The sequence below is a fragment of the Trametes versicolor genome, assembly GCF_000271585.1.
Source record: "Trametes versicolor FP-101664 SS1 unplaced genomic scaffold TRAVEscaffold_12, whole genome shotgun sequence".
NCBI lineage: Eukaryota > Fungi > Basidiomycota > Agaricomycetes > Polyporales > Polyporaceae > Trametes > Trametes versicolor.
Window position 1 is genome coordinate 1,567,658 of NW_007360332.1, and position 9,628 is coordinate 1,577,285.

At 56.7% G+C, this 9,628-nt stretch overlaps 3 protein-coding genes across 3 annotated transcripts; 2 read left to right on the forward strand and 1 right to left on the reverse strand.

Moving 5' to 3' along the window:
• Positions 1–2,324: 2,324 nt before the first annotated feature.
• Positions 2,325–6,177, forward strand: TRAVEDRAFT_40198 (uncharacterized protein; the record flags this gene model as incomplete). The annotated part of the gene is made up of 12 exons (XM_008045235.1): positions 2,325–2,637; positions 2,975–3,423; positions 3,473–3,527; positions 3,552–3,654; positions 3,707–3,872; positions 3,922–4,055; positions 4,108–4,523; positions 4,573–4,773; positions 4,821–4,938; positions 4,988–5,784; positions 5,839–6,019; positions 6,072–6,177. The coding sequence occupies 12 exons, from the start codon at positions 2,325–2,327 to the stop codon at positions 6,175–6,177; spliced, it is 3,039 nt and encodes a 1,012-aa protein (XP_008043426.1).
• Positions 6,178–7,352: 1,175 nt separating this feature from the next.
• On the forward strand, positions 7,353–7,807 carry TRAVEDRAFT_52748 (uncharacterized protein; the record flags this gene model as incomplete). Its single annotated transcript, XM_008045346.1, has 3 exons — positions 7,353–7,381; positions 7,443–7,519; positions 7,572–7,807. The coding sequence occupies 3 exons, from the start codon at positions 7,353–7,355 to the stop codon at positions 7,805–7,807; spliced, it is 342 nt and encodes a 113-aa protein (XP_008043537.1).
• Positions 7,808–8,417: 610 nt separating this feature from the next.
• Positions 8,418–9,599, reverse strand: TRAVEDRAFT_52749 (uncharacterized protein; the record flags this gene model as incomplete). The annotated part of the gene is made up of 1 exon (XM_008045347.1): positions 8,418–9,599. One exon carries the CDS (start codon positions 9,597–9,599, stop codon positions 8,418–8,420), a length of 1,182 nt encoding a protein of 393 aa, XP_008043538.1.
• Positions 9,600–9,628: the final 29 nt, after the last annotated feature.

Consider the following 9,628-nt stretch of genomic DNA (forward strand, 5'->3'; position numbering starts at 1 on the left):
ATGACGTGGTGACGTCGAGCAACTTGATGCTGTGAACGAAAGTTCGTTCGTCGCGGCTAGAGTAAAAAAGTGTAAGTCTACGCGAGTCCCACGACTCCCCAAATCCCGCAAGTACTCTGGACCGGGCTTGATTGCTCGGCGTACTCGCTGGAGTGGTGGGGGGTGGTAGAACTCTGCCCCCACCAGGCGCCCGAGGCCCGAACCTTCGGGCGCCGTACGCTTACGTACGATACATGAATTGCGGTATCTAATCTACGGGCGCCTAGATGCGCTAGTTCTCCGCGATTCCCGGAGAATACCTTCTCCTACTGAAGTGGACGTTCCCGTCCAGGCACTAGGGAGTGCCGGTAGTAAGTAAGAACCGTCGGGTTCTTACACCCATGCCCTCGAATCCCGCGGACGTAGCCTCTTTCCAGTCCTTCAAAGGGGAGAGCGTCTTGAAAAGTACCTCCGGGTCGGCAGGGGGGCATGGCGCATTCGGGATACAGGCGATGTGCGGCATGGACGGGAGGAACCTCTGAGGCCACCGCAAATACTCGTGAAGCCCCCAGAGACCGTCAGCGAACGTTTCGACGACCTTGCGTTCCACCGGAAGTCGCGGGACGTAAGACATGTTCGGGGACGTTATGCAGAAGCTCGAGAGCGTGTCCTGCGCAGCGACCTTGCCTTTGAACCACTGGCCAACTATCGGCGCTATAATAGCGTAAGCAACGTCGCCAGACGCGGGAATATGACATTAGCTTACCATGACCCCGCCTTGTGGCTCGTAGGGCCGGTGGCGGCGCACGCGGCTGAGGCTCAGAAGAGCAAGGATTGGATGCGGGAAGGGTGGAGGTATCGCTGATAGATGTGTGAGCTCGGGCAGAAGAGCAAGTTGCTCAGCGACTTACGGCCCTTTCTGGCCTGCATGACCAGATGACGGAGGAGAGGACGGTAGAGGCGGCGGTGGTACGAGCGGCGGTGGGGGTTGCAATAGTGACTCAGCCGGTTGACTCCCCCTGTTCCGTTTTTGGAACTTAAGGTGGGCGATCTGGCTGCGTTGCATGACACGATGGGCTGGGGCGAAAATGGCCTCCTGCGTATTTGCGAGGGCAGATCTTGCGGGGGATGGTGCGGTTTTGCGGGGTATCTTCAGTCTTGTCTTGCGGATAAAATGGGGTCGCTGGCCAGGTTGCCAGCTTCCGCAAATATGTATATTGCTCCTAGAGCACGACAAGTCCAGCTCTGGAGCTCGCTTGTCGTGACTAGGTGTGCTTGCTGGCGTATCGACAGTGTAGCGGTTGAATTCAACGAGACACTGACAGTAGGTGGTAGACCAGTCCGTGAGACTTCGGACAGCAAGATTGATCGTATCCAGCCGTATCGATGGTTGACCGTCATATTGAAACACCGATTACCCGTGTGACCTTTTTGTTGGTTCGGCTTGATGTGAGAATGTTTAGTTCAGTTGTGTTACGCAATAGTTCAAATCCAAGGAGCCGATCCATATTGGTCCAGGGAGGCATGGCCCAGACCCTCCGGGACCGCAAACTCTAACGGGATGCGTCGATCACAGGCTACGACTCAAGATCTCGGCTGGATCTCTCCACGACCACCACACCATCCTCCGCTCATGCCTCTACTTCAACTACACCACTAACCACTACAAATACCCTGTGCTTAGCTCCATCCCCTGATCCAGCTCAGATATCTTGCGGTCACAAATGCAACTCCCTCTAACATCCGAATCACTGTGGCAATACGTGCACTATCCTCCTGAGAATGCACACGCCATCCATCCATTCCCCCCACTCCACTCCCGCCCTCATGTTTTCCCGCTATGTGGCGGTAGACGACTAAGGGTTGGCTATGCGCCTTATGCAGCTGGTCACGTCCAGAAGCATAGGGTGCGTTTTCCCTTACCTCCTTTCTACACTCCGAGGTCCCAGCCATACCGTCGCCCAATGACAAGTACTGGTTTCACGAGAGAGCGTACGCACTGGCAGCAGGCGTGAGACACAACATATTCGCTTGCTAGTACGTCTGCTCCGCCGACCCTTCCATGCTGATGTGCCCGTAGCGGTTAGCGGACTGGTTCGCACCCTTTCCCGGAAGCCCGTTCCAAACACCTCTGTCGCGTGAAGAGGAGGATCGCTCTCAAAGGATGTAGTATACCTCTATCTATGTGTGTGTATAGGTGTATAGGCGTACCAACTTTAGATAGCTCATGTTCCTGGACTCTCATGTAGTACTGTGGCGTCGCTCCGGGAGGAGCGTGGGAATGCACACTTGTCAGATGCGTGAATACGCGCGCATCCGCGACGGGGCACCCTGTGGCACCCTCTATGTCTTCTCGCGTCAGGCAGAAGGCCAAAAAAGGGCTTTCGCGTATATCTGACCTTCTCAAGGGCAAGGGGAAGCGCGAAACCCCCCAGAAAAACTGTCCTCACGTACCCGCCGCTGCCGCTGCTGAAGGCAACCTCAACAAATGCCCCACTAGCGATGTGTTCCAACCTGTCTGGTCTTCGAATCCCCCGGTCGCTCCAACCTCTCCCATACGCACCGCCGACTTGCTCCGACCCTTGCCGCCGCTGTCCGGAAGCTCGTCCGGACCATCGCACTCGACGACAGGCGGCGGCGCTAGCGCCGCCTGTCGTTGTAAGCTCGGAAACCGGCGGTACGGCGACGTACGGTCACGGTGGAGGACGCGGAAGATGATGAAGAAGAAGTAGATGGCGGAGGAGAAACGGAGCAGGCTGGGTATGGAGCCTACCACCTGGTGCGTGAGCGCGCTCAGCTTGTCATGCCTCATAAGACTAACCGGGGGCACAGCCGTCCACGAAAGGGGAGAAGTTCCTCGACATGCATGCATGTGATGCTCTGGACAGCATGGATGCTCTGGAGGCCCCGCTGGTTCAATTGATTCGTTGCCCCTCCTGCTCCCATAAACTCTGCGACAAACTACCTGGATACCGCACGTTGTTTCGCTGCCAAGACTGTCCTCTGGGCTGTTTCAAGTGTATCGACTGTGTACTATCGAGCCACGGCGAACGTCCTTTTGACCGCATACTCATGTGGGACGCGGCAAAGCAGTATTGGCACCGCATCACCCTTCCTCAAATGGGCTATGTATTCAACCTTGGTCACGGCGGGCGCAAGTGCCCGAATGCATCTTCCGCTCCACGGGACATGGTCATCATTCACGAGCACGGATTGATGGACCTCCCGGTGCTATTCTGTCAATGTGGTTCCGCGCACGCCCCGGCTGCGCAACTCATCGCCTCTGGACTGTGGCCTGCTACCTGGGAGCGTCCTCGTACGGCGACCACACTCAATGCCCTAGAAGCCTACCACAATCTCAGCCATGTCGCCCAGACGAGCATGTACGACTTCATCAATCATCTGAAAGACATGACCGATGATACCACCCCCAGCGACGCCCAGGTATGCCCTCTCGTTCTGTCGTGGGAATTTTCGCACTGAAGCGTCGCAGGATCGATATCGGGAGTTCAAGACGACGATGCGACAGTATACGTACATCCAACAGTGTTGAAGTGCGGGTGTTCGGCCAGCACGCGAATTGCCCCGAAGGAGTTTGATCGTACTATGCCCTGCGTGTCCACAGCCCGGAATCAACATGAGGGAGGGGTGGAAGCAAAGAGACGAAGTGCATAGGTAAGTGTTTCTTTCGAGGCTGGACTTACAGTAGCCACTTCACGCCGTGTAGTTATCTAGATGCGCTCCACTATTCCATTGACGGCAACTTCCACCTCAATATGAAGATGAAAGACACAGACCCTGACGACTTCGCGTACTCAATGGGCGCGGGGTACTTTGTCCACGAACGAGATTTTCAACACTTCCTCCGGACCGTCCCCCCTCCGGTCAATGAAGTGAGCGGTATGTCTCTGTCCAGCGTCGCATGTACTAAGGTCAAGTCAGTCATCGACGTGCAATCAGTTCGGCGCGATGGCCAACGGCAAGTACACCGGGAAGGTAACCGGCGTCATCGGCATATCTTGTCGGCACATGTTCATGTTGCCCGGTGGCGTAGTTGATCTTCATTTTGCTGAATGGTACGTCAACATGTGGCCGAAGCCGCTGTTGCTGACGATGTGGGACGTCCAGGTACCTTTATGTCGACTTCTGTCTGGTGTCGGCTCTCTCGCACTACAGGGAACTAGGGCTGCTGTATGGGACCTATGACATACATTGCCAGTATATCAAGAACCTCCGCACACGTCTGTACGAGGAATTCAACAAGGTCACGCACGAGCTGGAGTCGATCGATTCCGCGGAGCTTCCCATCATCAGGGCGGCGGTCGGCAAGTATCATCTCGCCATGCATACCGGTGACTGTCGACACAAGCACTCCCTCCATTTCATGCCAGGCGCATGCATGACGGATGGGGAGACGTTAGAGCGGATGTGGGCGATCCTCAACGCGCTCGCGAGACGCACGAAGGAGATGTCCGCCGGGCACCGACACGACGTGCTGAACGACACGTACGCGGACATGAACACTCGACGATTGCAGGGGTTAGGTATCGTCGTGTATCCAGACCCGCTGCCACTTCGCGCTGATTTGTGCAGTGTACGAACTGGTAGACAAGCACAACACGGCAGAACAGTTATTTGAAGAAGCCCAGGACTATCTATCGGAGTTAGAGGAAAGCATCGCTCCGGAGAAGGTAGCTCGATGGCGTCAAGAGGAAGCGGAATGGCAGTGTAAGGTCGTGGATGTCAGGCAGCACAAAGGGCTCGACAACCCGTTCGAGCCGCCCGAGCAAACAGGTACGAAGGGTGAATCTAACGCGACCCAGCAACTGACACGGCTCCAGCTTTAACGACACAGGCGATAGCCGAGCACCTAGAGCAGAAGCACGGAGCAGCAGGGGAACGCGAGGCGGTGGGTATGCTTGGAGCAATGGAGGAGGTTTTGCGCCTCAACTCGACGCGGTAGGACGAATCACCACCTCGTGAACAAGGCTACTAACTCAGTTAACAGCGAAGAGCTCCGTCACGACATCCAATCTTCGTCTCGCACGGACAAGGATAGGCGAAAACTCACCACGCAAGTCGAGGTGTTCCGCAAACAGGCAGAGGGTTGTCAAGAGATGCATGCTCGCTACTTGCAACCGTGCATCACCGCCGCGATCCAGAGCATCTCCGCCACAGGTCATCCAAGCACGTTCCCGAGGCGTGACCCCGGCGACGATGTCGCATGCGGCCTCACAGTTGGCCCGCCGGTGGTATCCGGTAAGAAGCTTAAGAGGAAGCGGGCTGAGAACTCGGCCTCTCCCTTTGCCACCCTACTGGCTGACCTAGATGATCCCGCAACCCAGTTCCTTCTGCCCTCCGACTACCACAGCCTCATACGAGGCGCCACCTCTATGACGGAACTCGTCAACTTCGAGCGCGAGCTCAGGCGCGGCCAAGCCAATGAAGCTCTAGACGACCTCCGGCTGCACTTGACGACTTATCTATCCCTCGAAGACCGCAAACGGCAGGTCTCCGGTGTCATCCGGAATACAGCTTGGGACCGACGACTAACGAAGAAGACAGCTGCCATAAACTCTGCGAAACGGCAATACAGGGAGGTCAGGCAGATACTGCGTCTGTTAGGTATGCCCGAGGACGACGAGCACCTCCAGCCTTTAGAAGATAAGGACTGCAAGCCATTCGTGATCGTCGTAGAAGAGCAGCAGCACAACGACAGCAAGCGAAAACCTACCTGGATATGGGGTAACTTTGGGTATATCAACCAGATAGAACCGGGGGAAATCAAGAACTTTCTCGAAGATTGTACGTCTCTTACGTCTTCGAGAGCGATTACACACTGACGCTAGCCCCGTACAGGTGCCCGGGTACACTGGTTCCGACAGAGCGCGCGTAAACAACGATGGGAAGAAGAGTGCTATGTGCGCAGAGAGGAGATGTTCCGTACCAGGAAGACGTACCAGCACTATCGTCAGGTATGGAGAAAACGAGCTGTGGGGCATGCGATCCGTGGCAAGGGCGCCGCCGCCTATGCGCGCAGGTACACCGCTCACTTGGGGCAACGATGGTCATTTGTCTGATAGTATTCAAAGGCAGGCAGCTCAGTGGGAACGCAGACTCGACGCCGCGCATCGACACTTCCCCGCAATCATCGACGTGGTTAGTCCGTTATCCCACGACGCGCTACTATCATGCTAACATGAGAGTAGCCTGTTGGGATTCCTCGAGTGGCGGGAAGCCTGACGGATAATGCCCCTCCTCGCAACGCGTCGTGTTAGGGACAGGAGTTGTGTATGTCGTCACGCTCAGGCGTGTCCACTCGCACGTTACGCGTATGCTACCGATGGACCGAATACATAGATGAGATTGCGAATATGGTACGGTGCTGGCTGGCATAAGCTACCTCGCGCGATCGTGACAATACAGCACATAGAGCCTCGAATATCGTTCTGCCTCCATCCGGTCGCAACGACGGAGGAAATGAGTTGTATTGCTCAATATCTAGTATATGTACGCTTCACCCCTCGTACAGTCCTTCGGCCGCTTTCATCTCCGCCACTCCTACCGCGACCGGTTTCGCCACAACGAGCCGTCGATATGCTTCGCCCATGAAGACGAGCGTCCGCTGTACCACACCCGCGAGCACGTCTTGACCGCTACGCCCCACTACGCGGCTGCCCGTACGAACCAGCCTCCGCCTCGGTACACCACCAGCACTGCTAAGGCCGCCGCCTCCACGGTGACCGCGCTCGCGCCCGATATACTGTGACCAAGTACGCGACCACGACCGTCGCCTCCGAAACGCCAGCGAGGCGCGCCAGCCGCACACGACGATGACGGCCACGACAACGCCTGGGATAGTGACGCGACCGCGACATCCGCGTACGAGCTGCGCGTGTGCGACGGAGATCGACACGACGTACCTATTATCCAGGCCCGCGACCGTGACCGCCGACGCGATGAATAACCCCTATCCGAAGCCTGCAAAATCCCTTCTTGGAACGCGACGCGAGGAGAACTGCTCTTCACGCAGTTATTGCGCCACGCGAGCCCGTGGTGGCCGGCGCAAAGGATGCGGGAGTGGGGGCCGTCTTCCTGAGGTTTGTTCGCCACGCGCGAGTGAAACACCAGGCAAGATACCTCAGAGGTGCCAGAAAGATAGAGTCTACGAGAGAGTTTCCGACGAGCCAGAGGAGAGCACACGAGAGAGGGAGTAGTGGCGGCAGAAGAGCAATCCGAGCGCTCAGCCCTCTCAGCCCTCAGCAATGCCATGGGTACCGGCGCTTATGAGGGGTAGTGCTTGGTCTCCTCCACGTCATTACCCACTGTCTTCAACATTCATCCTTGTATCTTGCGCTGCATCCCTTTCGGAAATGGCAGCCGCCGCCGCTCCCGACGTTCCGTACGTGCAATGCCCGCCAGCCTATTTTCATCACTCTCTTCCCTACTGATTCCTGACCTAGAGAGTTTCACACGCATGGTGGCGAATACGTGCAACTGCCCGGTGAGGCAGACTTCGGGCCCGCCGAGTACCTAACTTGTAAGTGATGTGGTATGGTTTCATCTGTCTGCCACACATCAACATGCCATAGGGTATATCGAGAGCCTGCTGGGCCGCATTGCCTATCTGCAAAGCGAGCTGGCTCGCCGCGAGGAACGGGAGGAGAAGCTACAAGAGCTTCTTCACGCGTCGGAACTCATCAACGAGGAGTACAAGATGCTTTATCTGCGTGCGCGCCAGTTGGCCCTGCATGCCGTGAACGAGGCGGATGTTGCGCGGCACGGTTGTGTATGTTTGGGGGGCGCGCACGGGCCACTGGAGATATGATATCGAGCACTGTCTGTATGTCTGATGTCCGGTCGTGCTGTGAAGAACGTTTGGCTGTGGAATCTATTGTATCTGATGGCCGGTACATTTGGCGTAACCTACGCCTTCGTAACAAGGGATCTGAGAGTCAAGTGAGGAATCACAAGACTCAATCCCGGTAGCACCAACATCAACGCTCATGCTGTCATGTAACCGCCTCTCCTTTGGGGACGGCCGGTCGCGGAAGCTTCGTGCTATCACAGGGATATTGTATCCTGCGGATTTTGCCCGCGGACGGGAAGAACTATCCATGACAGGCCGGGACTGCGCGCGACCTGCATCTCGTCAATGAGAAACGACAAGAGAGTCCATGTTTCCTTTGCATTGTATTGCGATTCGGGTGTATGTGTCTACGTGGGCGGAAACTAAGTTAGCACCGGCCTACTACGGTACACCACAATCAACGCCTGGGGGAACGATTGTTGTATACGCTGAAAAGCTCGTGGAAACTGAGGTAACTTAGCTGATGAAACCTGGTACGAACGTCCGACGAGTGCGGACGGCGGACATGTGCGCGAGATGGGGCCATCGACGAGCGTGTCTATACAAGTGTATCGTATACATAGGGTAACTACGCGTCCAAGGTTACGGCTGGAGGAATGGGAGGAATAGGTAGCCTCTTGTAGACTTGCACGAACGTATTTACATAGAACCTGACTGCCTCGTCGCACACCGCAGCGTACCGTACCTGATCCCACTCAGGGGCGTTCATGGCAGTCCCGAGCAGAGAATGAGGAAATGTGGGCCAATGTTCCATAACTTTGACGAAAGCAGCCAAAGAGTCGCAGCAAGCGCGCCAGCCAGAGTCCGCCGCTGACATCCATCGATGGGACTCCCCTACCAAATGGTCTTCCGGCAATACACTGAGGACTGAAGCGTTACTGCTCCAAACTGCCGACACTGCCGCTTCCCTATTCCAACGATGGATCTCCTGCCAATCCTTCCGCTGCACGAGGTACGTATCCAAAGCCATCATCTCGCAGCGAAAGTTGATCTCGTGGGACTCCCAAAGAACCCACCGCCGGACATCGCTGGCTTCGATGAGGTCCTTCGCTGCAAATTCTTTCCCAAGGAAGGACGCCTTCCTGTCCTCGCGGTAGGACGGAAGAAGGGCTACTCGCCCAAACAACCGGCAGATCGCATTCCGCTCCTCGCGACGGCGCTTTGCCCGTCGGACATCTGCTGCGCTGCTCCCTGTGATTTCGGCGTCTTTCTCACTAAATTCACCCCAAAGAGCCGCTCGCCATTCGGCAACCGTCAGGGGTACGCTTGACATGGATGGGTCGAACAGGCGCGTACGGCAGAAGCGTCGAATGCGGAGGTGGTTGTGCAGGTATCTCAATATCTTGTCGTCGTTTCGTGCAGCGGTAGGGCAGACACATTCCGATGGCATGGGTAGCTGCGAAGAGACGGTGTCGAGAAGGAAGGGTGGGGGGAAGAAGTACAGTGCAGACGCCTCAAGACGAGGAACAGGCGACACGTCCTGCAACGCACGAGCCCACGAGTCGGGAACGTGATAGAAGGGCAACGGGATAAAGGACTTGGATGGCTGAGGAAGAGACACTGCGAGCGCGTCAGCCGCCGCGCCGCTGTCGGCAGCCACCTGGCGCCTGCGGTCCCGACGATTCTTCTTACGCTTCTGGCCTTGTTGGCCGCTTCCAACCGCCGGCCGCATATCGAGGTGCTTCGAATGCACGTCGGAGCCGTCCAGGCGGGCCCTCTTGCCTTCCGAACGTTGCTCCGCGATGGACATGACGGCCGGTGTGTCTGTCGTCTGCAAGT